The sequence below is a fragment of the Diabrotica undecimpunctata genome, chromosome 1 (assembly GCF_040954645.1).
Source record: "Diabrotica undecimpunctata isolate CICGRU chromosome 1, icDiaUnde3, whole genome shotgun sequence".
NCBI lineage: Eukaryota > Metazoa > Arthropoda > Insecta > Coleoptera > Chrysomelidae > Diabrotica > Diabrotica undecimpunctata.
In genome coordinates this window covers 5,441,278-5,460,104 of record NC_092803.1, presented here as the reverse complement: position 1 = coordinate 5,460,104, position 18,827 = coordinate 5,441,278, and the positions used below count along the sequence as shown (strand labels likewise).

Below are 18,827 nucleotides of genomic sequence, written 5' to 3'. Positions count from 1 at the left end.
TAACAATTGGGTATTACATTCGCTATTGAATGGTATGTACCCTATTTCTATATTTGTTTTATGGACTAATAATAACGAATGTTGTAGTAAGCTTCTATTTATAATGAGGTGCCTTCGTACTCACTGATTAATATACTAAAACAAAGCAACTAGTATAATCTTATAATTATGTTCTAATATAAATATAAACATTTTTAGAAATAGTTTTAGATGAGTAAATGAAATTATTGTAGTTTTATTTATTTGATATTAAATTTTAGTGTTCCGCCTATGTAGTCTCGAGTAATTTAAATAACGGTTATGCAGCATGTCAATGTTGAATTACGTCATAAGTCACTTGCCTCTTTTGACAGCAGATAAGATTGTTTCACTTTAAATTTTGGTTCGTTTCCTCTCGCTCTTTCAGTATTCAACCACCACCTTTGGTGGGATGTAGTTAGGTAAATTCGTTCGAAACTAAGGAAATTACGATGCTCTCCAGTAAAGCTAAACACTATTTACATTGCCTTCTATTTCTAAATGTGATAATCTTTTTCGAAATATTTACTGGGGGCATAAAGAGTTTCGGTGAAGGGGTGTTTGTACCGCCGACAGAGTTGAATCCATGGATACAGTACGGTGTTTTCGGTGCTACACTTCTCTATATTTTAAGATTTCTTACTTTTCTACCTCTGCCCCAAGTGATTTTCAATTGTTTGGGTTTAACGCTGTACAACGCTTTTCCGGAAAAAGTGGTGTTGAAGGGATCCCCGCTTCTTGCGCCTTTTATTTGCATCAGGATCGTAACCAGAGGTGATTTTCCGCAATTGGTAAGTACCGCATATTTAATGCAGTGTAAATAAGTGTGACTCATTGTTTAGGGTATTCTAATCAATTTTATATCAAAAGCGCTGTTCTCAGTATTTTGAAATGAAAAACGTACAAACCCACTAATATTAAGTTTTATTAATACATAATCCAAATCTTTTTTTCTGTTAAATTTTTTGTTCACCTGCAAAAAGATCGAAATCAATTGTTTATTTCTGTTATGATATTCATAGCAAAGACCTTGAGTCAACTAACAAGGTCTTCTAAGTTATAATGTATTATTGCTGGTAAATTCCGCACATTTTTAAGTTCTAAGTAGAGAAGATGCACCTTGGAATCGACAAGGAATTAATTATCCCAGAATTGGCAATGAAAATAAAAACCTTTATCATATAAGTAATTGTTGGACTATAGTTTTTGGACTTTTGTCAAAAATAGCTGAATGCACAGTCAAAAACAATCATGACGTTAAAAGACTTTATTCTTTATAATAAATAACATTCTTTACAATGAATAAATCTTAACAAATATTTTAATAAATCCTTATTTCATACCCCATACAGTTTAACTGTGAGGTCTCAAATTCTTTTTATTGATAATATTGGTTTAAAATACCAACATTGTTTTCTGGATCAGAAAATATTTAATAATATTGTATAAGAGGTTATTTAATAATATCTAATTGGAATAACAACCCTCCATTTGATGGACCAGGTGTGCTATACTTTTTACCATTCAGATGCATTTCATTCTCAAATTTCTTCCAAAAATTGTATGCCATAAAAGATTATGTTGTAAGTAAACAATCATTATATTGTTTTTTGCCTTTTACTTAATTAATTTGAGCTACATACCCTTTGTTGTCTTTGTGCCAGGCACAATTCGATTTATATCATGGAATGAAACCAACCTCTTTTGAAGAATTTCAGGAAATTCATTCATTTTATAGCATTTTAAGAGTAGTTTCAACTCAAAAAAATAGAAATTGGCATCCAAAATATTAAATAAATGGCAATTCTATGGTTAATATTTTAGAAACATACAAGCAGTGGGGATCTTTATGTGGAGATTTGCCTTTCTTACCATTAAAAAAACCTTAAAACCTAAAAAGTTCAGGCAAAGTGATTTGTTGTAACAATAAGAAATTGGGGAGAGTGAAGCACATTTATGTAACATGATAAATATACTAATTTTGCAAGGTCTACATCCATTTTGATGAGTAACATTCAGCCCTTTATTATGAGCTAGCTATAACAACAGAAATAATCAGAATGAGTTTAAAGCCAATTAAAATTTGGTCAGCACAAGTAATGTCTACATCATTACAAATATACTGGTTGTTAGTAAAAACGATTTTATTTATTTTATCTTTTTATATTTAGACTATTTAGATACAGATCTATTTAGATGTTATACTGTTATGTTATCCTTTTTGTTGTCTGGCCAATGATTGAATAATTGATCGAATTAATTTACTGCAAGAAATATTAGTAAATAGTCTAATAGATGTAAACAACAATGAAAATTACTTTTGTAGTCTGTGATTTCCAATTATTGTTATTGTACCTAGGACCTCTAAAACAAATATAGAAAAATTCATTCAAAAGTGCATTCTTAGTTGTATTATGAAAGTATTTGAGAGCCTTGTTTCTGACTATTTAGGTGCTAGCCTAAAATGGTATTTTACAGACCAACAATTTGGATTTATTCATCACCAGTCAACTGAGCTTAATCTATTGACTTTCATTGATTTTATTTTGTAATCTTTGGAGGAAGGGCTGTGTATACGGATTTTACAAAGGCATTTGATCATGTAAACCATAAAGTTTTAATTAATAATTTACGTAGTCTGGGTTTTTAGGGGCAACTTTTAAAGTGGTTATCTTCTTATCTAATAGAGAGAATACAAATAGTGTGTATTCAAGGCTTCCAATCGATGGGATAGAGGTACCATCTGGTGTACCTCAAGGTTTGCACCCAGGTCCTCTTCTCTTTAATATCAAGGTGAATGATATTGTCTCCTGTTTTGTCTATTCACACTCTCTCATGTTCGCAGATGATTTAAAACTTTATAAGATCATGAATATTTATGATTACCAAAACCTACAAGCAGATTTGAACCATTTGAACCACTGGTGTGAAATACATGGTATGGAACTCAATGTTAAAAGTGCCAGTTAATGGTCTTTAGTTGTAGCAGAAACCCCACCAACCAAATCTCTGCTAGAAAAAGGTTGTACTTTAGAGTCTCTACCCCAAGAGACCTCACTTGGATTACTGTTCAGTTGTCTGTTCCCCCACTATAATGTTCATATGCAGGCTATTGAAGGGGTTCAACATAAATACCTAAGATTTATTTCATTTAAAGATCACCATACAGCTGAAGAAATCAATTACTTCAACATTGAAAGTTTTTTCAACTCTTCAGGTCAGACGTATGTACAAGGATTTAACTATGCTGTACAATATATTGCGCTCCCATAGTTTTAGTCCACCCCATCCCCAACATTTAGAAAAAAATACCTCCATTTCCCTTTTAGGCAAACTAGGCTTACCAAACCTTTCCAAATTACCCACCATCGAACAAACTCCAGATATAATTTTTATCTATCTAGGTCTGCTAGATAGATTAGATATGACAGGAATCTGAGCAAGAGGATATCCTGGAAGCAACACCATCGGTTGAAGAACAAACAATTAACAAAGAACAATCTGACAGGAGATTATATTATTATGCAAAGGATGGAAATGAATGAAAGAAATTTGCACCACCTTCAAGTATTCGCACACGGCGGGAGAATATAATTCATGGATCAGATCACAGCCTAACAGTGGTGGGTACGATTCGATATACCCAAAAAGAATAAAAATGTGTTAATAGTTTCATCTTGTCATCACACTGATGCAGTAGACGAAACTAGCAAGAAGCCAGAGATGATTTTATTCTATAATGATACCAAATGTGGAGTAGATATTGTAGATAAAATGGCGTCATCTTACGATGTGTATATAAATTTTAGAAATACTAAACGATGGCCACTTGTAATTTTTTATTGGGTCCTAAATATCGCCAGCATAAACGCTTTTGTAATTACCAAAAATAATAAGAACAATATGGAATATACCAAACAATGAAGACAATTTATTAAAAAATTACGAGGAGACCTAGTAAAAAGTTATTTGGAATCAAGGGCTACAACGTCAGGATTCCATTCTAACATTCGACAAGCTGTTATGAAATACACTGGAATGCCGACACAAAACCGACCTAATCCACCACCAGGTAAAAGAGGGCATTGCAAATACTACAAGGAAATCAAAACCCTATATTTTTGCACATTTTGCAAATGTTTGTTATGCATGGATCATATCGTAGCCTGCTGTGAGGAGTTTATTCAGCAAAAAACCAAAGAAACTGTCCGCGCGAATAATTTTTCTGTGTCATAGAATTTTGCTGAACTCTGTGATTTTTAATATAGTTTCATTATTGTATTGATCAATTTTTGTAAACTTCGATCTCTGTCAATGATAATGACGTGCAACGATAAGTAAATTAGATGGACTGTATATAATAATAAACATATTTTCCCCCATTTTTTCTCAGGCAATCCTATATCATCATATTAAGAAAAAAATTAGCTTTAATTTGATATAAAAAAATATGCATATACGCCATGAGCAGCGTATTTTATTTAAAAAATAAATTAACGAAATAAAATATTTGTCAAAAACTAATTACTATTAATTGAATTATAAATATTAGCGGCCACTTTTTGACTGGCAACGTATTATCAATGTATTCTCCTAATTTTAAATGTATGTAAAAATGTGAACTACGTTATGAACGTAGTGATCCTGCAGTGGGATTTTGTACTATAAGTATTTTGCCTGGTTGGACCATTCTATCCATGTAGAATCTGTGTCGTGTTGTAAGCATCTGATCGCTAGGTTTGGATCCAGACTTCTCACTGCTATTGCTGTGTCATTTCCATACAAACTCTAATAAAATACGCTAGAAGTGAAAAATTATTAATACACAAACTAAAAATATTAATTATGTTCCACTCTTGATGTAAACAATGTTTTGATTTTATATTTATAAAAATCGTTTTTGTGATAAAATTTAGTAACAATGTACAGACAACTTTCATATTATATCGGTTTTTTCTCAAGGTAGATTATAAATCTTGTTTACCACTCTCAGTTTCGTGGAAATTCCTACAATAAAAATGGTAATACTATTTGTGAAATTGTGCACAACGAATTTTGTTAGTCATATGATGAGAAAATTCCTATCGAATGTACTGGTATTATTATATCAAGTGGACTTTACGTAAAAATGAGACACCTGATTACGAAGTAATCAGTTAAGCAAAAATACTTGTTTTAGAAATAAGATTGTGATCATGTATTGGGAAAATGATAATTAGGTACGTACATGGGTCCTTAAAACATTCATTTGGTATATATTTTATTTTTTATGTAATTTTTCCATTTACTGTTGAATTTCTTGCATCCTCATATTTTTCTCTTAGATATTCAAATCCAGTTGTACTATTTTTTCTAATACACTCTACCAACGGTTGGAAGCTAAAAACGGCATAATATTCAACTTGAAGGTCGTTTTACTCAAAGAGAAACAGAAAATCGATATTAACGATCAGAAAAGAGACAACGGTTGGCATCCCACCTTATTGCAAAATTAGTAAATATTTTCAGATGGTGAGTATTGAGGGTTAAGTCTGTTGTACGCCATCAGTATTGGTGTTAAAAATTTTATTAAGTTGGGTAATTTATACGATGATAAAAAACCTAACACAATTTCGTTAGATCCCAAATAACACGTTGTGTTGGTTTCCGTCTTTATATTTTGTCTTTTTTTTTTTATTTCTCTTTGCCGATGAAGAACGCAACTCCACGTTCTGTAATCGCTCCTTAACATTTTACCATTTACCGGCAGTTTCTAAACATTCACATTCTCCGAGCCAAGAAGTTTTGCGACTGTTTCCGTGAATCCCATCTGAAGGCGATGGAATAACATGAACAGATTTTATTTGTTTGCCCGAAGTCTGATTATACATAGTTAAAAACACGTTATTGGGTTTTTGTTTAGTCTAGCGAATAATATCTTCATAAAAGTCGTATTATTGGGTTCAACCTTTAGTCTATAGACTATCACAAATTAATGCAAACCATAAAAATTGGACAATGGATGCAAAAGATGTAAATATAATATATAAATAGATATAAATGGTACGTTTTGGAATACATAGTGAAAATGGATTCTTACAAAGAAATTGATATGATAAATGGGAATAGTATAACCAACGAAATATCTATTCAACAATGAAACATATAGACGGGTTTGTGTTCTGTCCCCATTCATTTCATATTCATATCAGCTATTCAAAAAAGCACTTGAAGGCCAACAACATGCAATAAAAATAAATGGGGAATTACTACATACGCGGATGATAGAGCATTGATTCTGCATTGTTTTTACATCAAAGAAAACAGGGGACGATCATGAATACGTGAACTACACATGCTTCCAGAAGTGGTTCGAGAACATTCTCCAGGGTGTTGATAGTATCTGTCATAGTATTGGATAATGCATCTTATCACAGCCGGCTTGTTAAAGGCATTCCGATCGAAACTTGTCGTAAACTGATCGAAAATTCGTCAAGCGGAGCTGAGTACGAGAGAAATGTTGATTCGATGTTGAATTCAATTGAAATAAATTAGGTTTAAATGAGGGGATATGTGGTCTCGAGAATTGTGAGAACGCTGTTGCCCGTGTATTAAAAATAGATTAAAGTAATAATTTAAGAGATTAAAATAATTTAAGGGGATTTTTACTTTCTAAATTGGAAAAAAGGCAATTTTTAAATATTAAAAAAAAACTATTATATTTATGGTTATAATTTTTTTGGAACTTTTAGTTGTTTCTCACCACTGCGGACGGCGTCTTCCAAAAGATGCATTTTAATTTGGGAGACACTTTTATGCCTTCCTATATCATTTTTTTTTTAATTCCAACGAGATTCAATTCGTGAGACTTAAAACTTATAAATAAACATTTTCAACGTTTTTTTATAAATAATAAATTAATATTTTTAAAGCTTTTATATGCGATTTGATAATAAGTTCGAAAAAACGGCTATTTTGGGGGTAAATTTACCCCTATACTAAATAGGTGGGGCGGTTTTTTTTTTAACTTTTTAAAGGTTTATAGGCGAGCGGGTTACCCCTACAGCAGAGTATAAACCGACTATTTTTTTTTTGCATTTCGTATTTTTTATATTTTTTTATATTTTTTCGTATAAATATCATAAGAGAGAAAATTTTGCCGGAAATATTTTCCACTGGTATGAAAGTTTGTTGCCTGGCAATTTTCGCGAATTAAATTTTGACAATTATTAAATCACGAGACGTCAGTCGAGTGATTTTGTCAAAATTTCACCATATCAACGAAACATAATCTTTATTTATTTGTTAACAATATTAAATGTACAATTATTATAAACTATTCTCCGTTCATAAATTGTTGAGAGCACGAAATGTGCCTCAAACTCATAAAACGGTCGTAAACCATAGGCGTTCCTGAGGTGTTTATTCATTAAATAATAATATAATATTTTTTAATACTGTTATATATATATATATATATATATATATATATATATATATTGTAGCGTTTTTAAATAAAACGAGCGGTTCGAATTTATATACATATATTTATTTATAACTTTACAGTTCGGTACTCTCTTATCGACTAACTCACTTCTAACATTGTTACCTATATATATACTACAGTTACTACGTTCGAGAATATTCTGGCGTTGTCCCACCTCTAGTTCGCCTACGTGACCGGTTATTCTCTCTCGCACTCGATACACGGAGAAGCTTCTGGAAGGGTATTAGAGATGCAATGCAACCGTTACCTGGGCCATGCCGAGAGCATGTTTGTAACACTGCTCCCCTTTTAAATCTGATCGTCCCGATCAGCAACTCTATATGTAGGCACAGGATGGCGGAATCTACAGGACTCTCCAGCTCTGCATGAACCCTTTAGAAAGAAATAACAGTCTACTGACTTTGAAGGATACGATCTCATCGGGTTAATGCAACACACAGTAATTCGTACGCCGGTTTCTCGGAAGATTACTTCAAGCATGCTTCTGACAATCTTCCAATCCAGATTATCTAGTGCATGGCCTATCTTGGGTAAGGCCAAATTCTTGATGTCGTAATTGCACACAATTTTCTTCAAATTAGTTAGAGCACGCCATATATCCTCGTAGCTTGCCCTGTCTGTATACGACCTCCTAGTCACCATATACAACAAAGATCGAGAACCATCTTCTAATCTCAGTACTCTTCCAACTTTAGGCTGCTGGTTTTTTAACTCGTCCAAACGACCGAATTTCTTATAAAATACGGATGAGATTCCTTTAGTCATCTCAAGATCTTGGGCAACACAGTGGGCTAGAGAGACGTTATGCGGAACACTAAAAAGATCCTGCTGAACTTCTGTGGTCACGCCGAATCTAGCACTCTTTCTCTCTGCGTAATTTGACATAAATTCATTAAAGCTTGGTCGCCGGTCATCTTTGCTCTCATGTTGAAGGGTTCGTGCTTCTTCTGTTTCATTTGAGCCAGCATATGGTGCAAGACGATTTATGTGAACTACTTTTGGTTTACCTTTCGGCAACTTCTTAATTCGGTATATTACGTCATTTATTTTCTTTTTAATTTCATATGGACCTTCCCATTGTCTTTGCAGTTTGGGAGACAAGCCTCGACGACGTTGTGGATTATAAAGCCAAACAAGATCACCTACTTCATAGCTTTCACTCTTGCATCGAGAATCATATTGATCTTTCATTCTGTCACTGGCTATCTGGATGTGTTGTCGGGCAAGTTCATGAATGTTGTTCATTCTTAACTTCAGGCGGTCGACATAATCTTCGCTTGCAACATGTTCTTCGGAAGGTCTGCAGCCAAACTCTAGGTCGCAGGGTAAACGAACTTCACGACCTAACATCAGACAGGTTGGAGTCTGGCCTGTAGTTTCATTCACGGCCGAGCGGTAGGCCATTAGGAATAAATGAATGTGCTGGTCCCAATCTCTTTGATGTTCTGATACAACTTTGGACAGGTGTTTACCCATTGTTCGGTTCATTCTCTCGACCATTCCATCTGATTGAGGATGCAGGGGTGTCGTTCTGGTCTTATTGACACCAATCAATTTACAAACGTTTTGGAATAGGGTTGACTCAAAGTTTCGCCCTTGGTCGGAGTGGATCTCCAAAGGAACACCAAATCGGCTAAAGAATTCTTTAACAAGTACCTCTGCAACGGTAGCAGCTTCTTGATTTGGTATCGCATAGGCCTCAGTCCATTTCGTAAAATAATCCATGGCTACCAGGATATATTTATTTCCATCATTTGTCTCTGGAAGTGGACCTGCAATGTCGATTGCTACTCTTTCCATAGGACTACCAACATTGTACTGTCTCATGGGTGCCCTCTTTTTACCAGCTGGCCCATTACTGGTTGCACACAGTTCACATTTCCGGCACCATCTTCTTACATCATCTTTACAGTTCACCCAATAGAACCGTTCCCGAACCTTTTGCAGAGTCTTCGTGATACCAAAGTGTCCACCTGATGCACCGTCATGCAACTGACGCAATACTTCTGACACTTTACTTTTAGGTACAATCAACTGAAGCTTAGTTTCTGTACCATCATCGTTCTCAAAGGTTCTATACAGAAGATCATCTTTCAGCACTAGACAATTCCATTGGCTCCAGTAACACTTGACTTCTGGACTACATGCACTAATGTCTTGCCAAGAAGGTCTTTCACTTCGACGCATCCAATCCAATACTCTTTTTATACATGGATCATCTGCTTGAGCGTCTTGTAGCTGTTGAGGCTGCCATTGATCATTAATGACGGTGGTTCGTCTCACGGGGCAAAGTCGTTCTTCTAATTTAAGACAGTGATTACAGTTTGCACTGCACGGCCGTCTCGAAAGGGCATCAGCATTTGAATGAACTCTGCCAGCCCTGTGTTCGATCTCGTAATCATATTCTTGCAATCGTTCTAACCATCTTGCCATCTGGCCCTCTGGATTACGGAATTGTAGAAGCCATTTTAGAGCAGCGTGATCCGTGCGAAGAAGAAACTTTCTGCCATACAATGGAAATGCTCGCAAGCCTTTACTACGCCTAGCAATTCTCTCCTAGTAACGCAATAGTTTCTTTCTGGTTTTGACAAGACTTTGCTAAAGTAAGCGATGACTTTCTCCTGTCCATCTTGGATTTGTGAGAGAACAGCTCCTATTGCACTGTTGCTTGCATCGGTGTCCAACACAAATTTTCCTGCCTGTCTAGGGTAGCTTAAAATCGGTGCGCTGGTTAGAGCCATTTGTAAGTTTTCGAAAGCTCTTTGACACTCTTCGCCCCATGTATATTCTTTGCCTTCTTCTGTCAACTTTGTTAATGGCTTGGAGATGTTGGCAAATCCTTTAACAAAACGTCGGTAATATGTACATAGGCCAAGAAAACTTCTAATTTCGTGTTTATCTCTTGGTACAGGCCAATCCTTAATTGCTGAAAGTTTTTCAGGATCAGCTGTTACACCATTACTTGCTACAATATGTCCCAAGTACTTCACTTCTCGTCGAAACAAGTGACATTTCTTTGGACTTAACTTTAAATTCGCTGCCCTCAATCGTTGAAAGACTTCTGTCAGATTATTGGCATGTTCATCGAAGGATCTTCCAACCACAATTACATCATCCAAATAAACCAGGCATGTTTTCCATGTTAGACCTCTTAAAACTGCCTCCATTAATCTTTCAAATGTGGCCGGGGCATTACATAAACCAAAGGGCATAACTGTAAACTGCCAAAGCCCTGATCCTATCGAGAATGCGGTTTTTTCACGATCAGCTGGCTCCATGTCTACTTGCCAATATCCACTTTTCAGATCGAGTGTGGAGAACCAACGAGAACCAGAAAGTGTATCCAAAGTATCGTCTATTCGGGGCAAAGGATAACTATCTTTTTTAGTTACTGCATTGAGCTGTCGGTAGTCAATACAAAAACGTGTTGAACCATCTTTCTTCTTTACTAGCACTACTGGTGATGTCCATGGACTATTTGATGGTTCAATTACCCCTTGTTTGTTCATATCTTTGATGATGTCTTCGGCTTCATCTCTTTTCGCAAATGGAAGTCGTCTAGGTTGTTGTCTGATTGGCTGAGCGTCTCCGGTATTAATTTTATGCTTTACTATGCTTGTTTTGCCATTATCCTTCTTATCCATGGCAAAAACATCTTGAAATTCTATCAGCATAGACTTCACTTTTTTTGTTCGTTCATCATCAAGGTCTTGGCACGTTTTAATCATCGTCTCAACAAGCTCCTTTGGATACTTAGATTTCGACGGTTTCTCATTAGTATTCATGGAACAAATCGAAGCCACGGGAACACACTGTCCGATCAAAGTTCTTTTACTTAACTTAATAGCAGTTCCCTTTAAATTCATAACTCTTACAGGAATGACATCTCGAATTCTCACCAAAGCTTTTGCCGTTAGGAACTCGGCATTATTCACATCTTCGACCATCCTTAAACTTCCCTCTCGGCAGTAACCATCAGGTCTGGTCATCAAAATTTTCTCACTATTACCGGGTATTGTTACGTCACAAGTAGTTATTAAGCTGATAACATCTTCTTTGTCTTCATGAAACGGCAATTCTTCACCACTGATCTCGAGAACTCCATCTTTGACATTCAATACAGCCCCAACTTTCCTTAGTAAATCCATCCCCAATATGAACTCATCGGAGATCTCTGCAATTAATACTGTATGTTTCACTGTGGTCTGGCCAATGGATACTGACATATTAGCCTCGCCATATGTATTAATTATCTCACCAGTTGGTGTTCTAAGCTTTACTGTTGCAGGCAATAATTTAAGATGGCCTCGTACTACTTCTGGCCGTGCAATAGTTCTCGTTGCACCTGTATCTACCAAAAACGATCTACATTTATTGTTGATACGACCCTCTATGTACAAGCTATGAATTCCACCTGAGGACGTAATGTTCACAGTTACTATGGGGGCTGTGTTTCTCGAGGTCGGCAGTTGCCCCTTGTTGTCGACCCGTTCTAGTTTTCCGACTGTTGTATCATTTTCTTGCAATTACGGCGAATATGACCTACGTCACCGCAATTCCAACATCTGGGCTCGCGTCTCTTCGGCATCGTGTTACGAACTACTTTTCGTACCATTTCTTCCAGACGTTCATCGTTTGGTTCGTCGCCCTCTTCAATGGTTCTTACTCGATGACTCCGTGAAGTTTGACTAGCTGTTTCATGTTCCAAGGCAATAGCGAGCGCTTCATCTAGAAGTTTCGGTCTTGCTAGTCGTAAAGCTTTCTGTAATTCACTTTCTTTTAACCCATTGACGAAGGTATCTACAGCAATTTCTTCTAAAATGTTGTCTGGTACCTCTGGATAAGCCAACCGCACTATACGAGCCACATCTGCTTCAAACTCTTGCAAATTTTCACTTGCTCGTTGAATTCTACTTCTTAGTTGCGCCTTGTAGACTTGTTGTAGATGGGCATCTCCGTAACGTTTGTCTAGTCGAGTGAACAAGGTCTGGTAACATTTTTCTTGACCCTTAGGAATCGATCTTAGGATATCCGCAGCATCACCTCGTAAAGCAGCAGTCAAGGAAACAGCTTTTTCTTGTTCTGTCCAATGATTGGCTGTCGAAATAGCTTCAAATTGTCTAAGGTATATGGACCAAGAGGACTTTCCATCAAATGGTGGCAATTTGAATCTCATATTATGTGTCGTTTCGTCTCTAGGTGATTCTTCTTTCACTACCGGATCTAAGGCTATTGTATTAACTGGTGGTAGCACTTTTGTGTTAGTTATCATGGTCTCTAATTGTTTGATCTTCTCTTCTACGTCTTCTATCTTGTCGTTAACATTTTTCTGTATCTTATCAAATGTTCTTGAGACTTCTTCAAATTTCTCATTGTTTTGATTACATACTTCGTCGAATCTTCTAGACATATTTTCGAATTTCTCGTCGTTTTGTCTAGCTGTTTCTTTAATAATTTGAGAAGTTTCTTCGATCATTTGAGACGTTTCATCGAATCTTTTGGAAACAGTCTCGAATTTATCATCAGTTTTTTTAGAAGTTTCTTCTATCATTTGCGACGTTTCATCGAATCTTTTGGAAACATTCTCGAATTTTCCATCAATTATTTTAGTTAAAACGGCTTCGTCTGCTGACTGGAACTGGAATGTCTCTGGGTCTTCTCCATTCTTGTTGAGAACAGTCTTCAGTCGTTCTTGGAGTATCTTCTTGGACCCGCTGCAGTCTTCATCGCGTTCTTCCAGTTGCTCACGCAACTGTTTTACCGAAAGTTCTACTAGCAGCATCTTTGGTCAGGCACACACGTACTTTTTTAAATGTTCTTTCGTACAAAGGTCACTACCGAACTACGCGAATTTTCCCGACGAACAATACTTTTCAAAAGTTCAAAAGTCTTTTTCAAAAATCACTGCTGAATTTATTTGCAAACCCCACACCTGACACCAACTGTAGCGTGATTAAATAAAACGAGCGGTTCGAATTTATATAAATATATTTATTTATAGTTTACAGTTCGGTACTCTCTTATCAACTAACTCACTTCTAACATTGTTACCTATATATATACTACAGTTACTACGTTCGAGAATATTCTGGCGTTGTCCCACCTCTAGTTCGCCTACGTGACCGGTTATTCTCTCTCGCACTCGATACACGGAGAAGCTTCTGGAAGGGTATTAGAGATGCAATGCAACCGTTACCTGGGCCATGCCGAGAGCATGTTTGTAACAATATATATATATAATATTAATAATATTTTAGTACTAATATATTTAGCAAAAAACAATTAAAACTTTCACGGCTAATGTTGTGTAATTATATTATATTAATAAAAATAAGAATTTAACCATTAACAATTTTGTAAATAAGAATACCTTATCTCTTATAATGGGTATGCTTTGGCCACATGCCTCGTTTGTTCAGTTTATATTCGAAACTTAACTTAAAAGGGTGAAGATATTACGAACGAAAACGATTTTTTTGTTTAGTACGTTTTTGATCGCATGTAATTTACGGCTCGTCGGTGTGTCCGAGTCTACGGCAGTAATTAGCGTCTCGAATATTTCTTTTGCGAATTATATGCAGTGCGTGAGTGATGTTTTATTCCATATACCTACGAACATATACGTACCTTTCGCTCGTGCTCGTTTTGTTGGATTGTTTGTGATGGCTTCATCATCAACATCATCAAGTTTTACACCGGTACTGTTGCGTACAGTCAGTAAATCTGTCTATTCACCAAGAGAGAAGACTATTGTCCTGAATGTTCACGATGCTCTGGTTTCTCAGAATCTCACAAACACTGTTCGCAACATAGTCGAAAGTTGTGCCAACATGACTGGCGTAGGAGAGTCAACTATATATAGGTTCCTATCAGAAAGAAAAAAACACGGTATAGCTAACCCAAACAGAAACGAACACTTAAAGAGAGGGAAAAAGCCTATTGAAATTGATGAATTTGCCAAAAATGGTATTCGAAGGAAAATTCATGGATTTTTTTCAAAAAAGAAATACCAAACCTAAACAAAATTTTACAAGAAGTTAGAGACGACCCGGATTTGCCTCATATCGGACGAACTAAATTGTGGCAAGTTTTAAAGGAATTAAATTTCCGGTGGGAGAAATCAGACCGAAAATCACTTTTGATTGACCGGGAGGAGATAATATGTTGGAGAAGAAATTATCTAAGATCCATACGAAAATTCCGGGCTGAAGGAAGGCCCATCTTCTACCAGGATGAAACGTGGGTAAACTCAGGTCATACTCTAAAAAAAATTTGGTCAGATAAAAATATAATAAGCTCCAGGCAAGCCTTTATGGAAGGTTGGTCTACTGGTATCTCCCCACCTTCTGGTAAAGGCAGTAGATTAATAATTTCTCACATTTTCAGTGAAAAAGGATTTGTTAAGCATGGTTTGTTGGAATTTCAGTCCAAAAGCACAAAAGACTATCACGAGGAGATGACAGCTGATGTTTTCGAAGAGTATTTTGAGCAGATGATTGAACACATACCACCAAATTCAATTATGGTATTAGATAATGCACCTTATCATTCACGACTAGTAGAAAGACTTCCAACGACTGCGTGGAAGAAACAGGATATTCTTGACTGGCTGCGGAATAAGTATCTGCCTTACGAAGATGGAATGGTAAAAGCAGAACTTCTAAAAATTGCCCGGCAACACAAATCTAAGTTCAAGGAATACGTAGTTGACAAAATGGCGGAAAGGCGAAACATTACAGTCCTTAGACTTCTACCCTACCACTGCGAAATAAATCCAATTGAACTCATTTGGGCACAAATGAAAAGTTATGTGGCTAGAAAAAATACGTTATATAAAATACAAGCTGTACGTGAATTGTTATACGAGTCTTTACAACATATTACAGAACAAAACTGGAAAGATGTAGTAAGGCATGTAATAGAAGAAGAACAAAAAATGTGGGATCTTGATAACATAATTGATGCGACCGTAGAGACACAAGCGCTAATTACTAACCCTCAAGATGACTCGGATTCCGAAGTTGATCCTATTTATTTTGAATTTGAATAGTTTTCTAATCGTAATTATATAAGGTAAGTAATAATAGTTGTAATCGTAAGGTATTAAAGGGGAAAGGCGCAAAATGTCGCCTGTCAAAATGTTCAATGTGTTTTAAATGTATCCATTTTTTTTTTCAAATCCTGAGAAAACTAAACAGCATTTTTGAAAAATTTAAAGGCAGAATGATATATTTTTTAGAATAAATAAAAAGTTTCTTTTGCATGCAATATTTTCAATTAAAAATTATACTATATTTTCTCTTTTATTTTCACCTCTGTTACATAACATATTAAAATAAACATTGTAGAAGTTTTCAGGGACTTTCTGCCCTGAGTAATAATGTAATCTTTCATTCTGCGTTTAAATTTTTCAAAAATATTTATTAGTTATCTCCGGATTCGAAAATAATGGATACATTTAAAACACATTGGAAATTTTGCCAGGCGACATTTGGCGCCTTTCCCCTTAATTAAATAAATGTATCTTTTACAAATGGCAAGAAACTTTTTATTTTTGAATAAAATAAAGAAGTTTTATTAAGAAATACAATTTACATAGGTACGATTTAAAAAATATATTTATTTAGTTCAAAAAAATGTTTCAATCATATACTCTACGACACTGGTGTAACACATCTGTAAGCATTCAAAATACCCTCGTAATAGGATTATAAGGTATTGTATTCCTTCAGATACAAGGTGGGTTAGTCGAAAACATCTTAAACCGTCAGTTTCAGGTTGGTTTTTACTATTATATCGTATTACCTATCCTCTCTGTATTTCAGCTCTCTAATTAGGGTTAAACTTGTAGTGAGCTATCGACAAATTGTGAACCGTGTATATAGAAGTTTGCCCATTCTTTTCTACCAAAGCATGATTTTGTGTATTATTGGCGTGTAGCATTTGGGAACTCGAAGGTCCAGCTTTATTTGTTGTTCTGAGATTTTCGATCAACTTCTGGTGGTGACTGGAATCCAGCAGGCTGCAGTATTGGTTTTAGAGAGCTTGCATTCGAGTGACCCGTTAATTTAATTAACTCCTGTTCAGAAACACCTTTCTTGAACAAGGCTGACACAGCTGAAGATCGATGAGAATGGTTTGTTATTTTATGTTTTTTTGTGTCTATTCCAATTTTTTCAGCTGATATTTTTGTCCACATAGATACGGTGTTGATTCCAAGTGGACAGTTTTTGAACCAAGATCCATCCTTCCAGTTGGAGTGAACGGTAAGAAAGAGTCTGTCTGATAAGATCGTTGGTCCCCTTTTTTCCATTAATTTCAAAATAATAAAATAATCTAACTGGGCATAAATTTTCGTTTGATGAATTTCTTACCAGTTATTTGCTGCTTGCCAAACAGTGTCTCAATAAACTGGAAGTATTTGAAATGTGGACATATCGAAGAATGCTGAGAATCTCCTGGACAAGACAGAATAACCAATGAAGAAGTACTAAGAAGAATAAAGAACAGCAGTGAGATACTGGATTCCATCAAAATAAGAAAACTACAATATCTGAATCATATAACACGTGGTGACAGATATGAATTCCTAAAACTAATAATGCAGGGAAAGATTCAAGGAAAGCGCAGAATAGGTAAAAGAAGAATGTCCTGGCTGAGAAACCTCAGATAATGGTTTGGATGCAGCTCGACTGAACTCTTTCGGGCTGTAGTGTGTAACGATAATATATTGCTTATCATAGGGTAAGAAAATAGGGGTACTTATAAAATTGGGGACAGAAACTAATGGGGGTCAAGATAGGGCAAGCAAAATAAACGCTACTATGCGAACTCAGGGGTTAGTTGGAGAGCTGGGGTCGTGGATAAGTAAAAGACAGGGTGTCGGATTGGGGTAACTACCAGAATATGAAACAAAGGGATACTTACATAAATCTCCTGGACAAATGGACAAATAAAGTCAAGAAGAAATACCTCTAGCTATTTTTATTCGGACGCCGCTTCGAAGAAAACTTCCTGCTGGAAGAAAGAAAATTTCTTTTTCCCTAAAATAAAGAAACACAAACAGGGGTTAGGAGATTTTTCTAAAGTAAAATAAACAAAATGGTTGGAGAAACAAATCAAACGTTTATTTTTGTCTCAAACAAACAGTTATCAAACATATAGATTGCACAAAAATTATTAAAAGTTGCAAAATACAAAATTACAAAAAAACTTACATGTGTTCTATTTGTTTACAAGTGAGCATTGCTACATAACTTGTTACAAGTAAAATAACAACTATTTATACAGATCAACCTTTGTTTTTACAAACAAAACAAACTAATGTCACAAAATATGAATCATATGCCAAAGCTGTCATATGTCAAATTTAACAGGGAACAATTAAAATGACAGCATAGCCACACCCTAAGATTTATAATACGAATAAATTATTAAAACCTTTTATTTATATTATTGACTATTTAAATTATGAAAGCAATGATTAAAAAAATGTCTATTTTTATTTTAAAAGTTTAAACACAAAAAAAAGTTACCTTGATTTTCACATAAAATAAGCACTAAAATTTCTGAGATTTAAATGGAAATATACTGGAACCTCTGCTAGACAAAAGGGATTGCTTCACTTCAAGCTGGTCTGGGAAGACGACCAGAGACAAATATAGATGAGGTTGGAACCAACTCACCGGCACATTGCACTATTGGACACACCCTAATAGGCAGCTTTTTACAGCATTTCAAAACTCTGGTACATGGCACAAATCCTTAAATATTTGGCAAAATAGTGGTTAGTCTTTCCTAATCTGTCATATTACAGAGAGTAAATTTTCACAAATTCCACAAATTTTGCCGGTTTTGACAACTTAAACTGCCCACACGTCCGTTCAACCTGACTTCGTTCCCAAACCTACTCAACTCAACTGTCCTTTTCGTTTTTATTTCAATCGCCGGTTAGCAACACCCCTTCTTCTCCCGCATTGCCTACCATTTGCTGAATCCACCCGAAAATTAACCTTGAGACATTTCTCAACTTAAATTCAACAACTTAAACAAAAATAGAAGGAAACATATCTCAACATTTTAACTGCGTTGCAAACAGACAAACGGGGGCGTCTTTAGAAATTTATAACATATCAATATTTCGTAGTTAAAAGAAAAATTTAAAACGCTACAAGTGTCAAAAGTTAGAATAGCAGTGATGATTGCCAACCTTCGTCGCGGAAATTTTAATATTTTTTTGTGGCGTTCGCCGGTTTTTGTGTTTTTGTAGTTTTTTTTTTGTAGGTTGTCCTGAAACATAAAATCATAATTAGTGTATGTATAT

At 35.4% G+C, this 18,827-nt stretch overlaps 1 protein-coding gene across 2 annotated transcripts in view; it reads left to right on the top strand.

Annotated features, from left to right (window-relative positions):
- Positions 1-386: 386 nt before the first annotated feature.
- egh (beta-1,4-mannosyltransferase egh) overlaps positions 387-18,827 on the top strand; it is a 67,559-nt gene continuing 49,118 nt past the window's right edge. For both annotated transcript variants that reach the window (XR_011951320.1, XM_072536200.1), the window contains exon 1: positions 387-809. Coding sequence is in view for 1 of the 2 variants with exons in the window: in XM_072536200.1 (XP_072392301.1) it covers positions 471-809 (339 nt within the window). In the remaining variant the exon portion in view is untranslated. The remainder of the gene's footprint in view (positions 810-18,827) is intronic.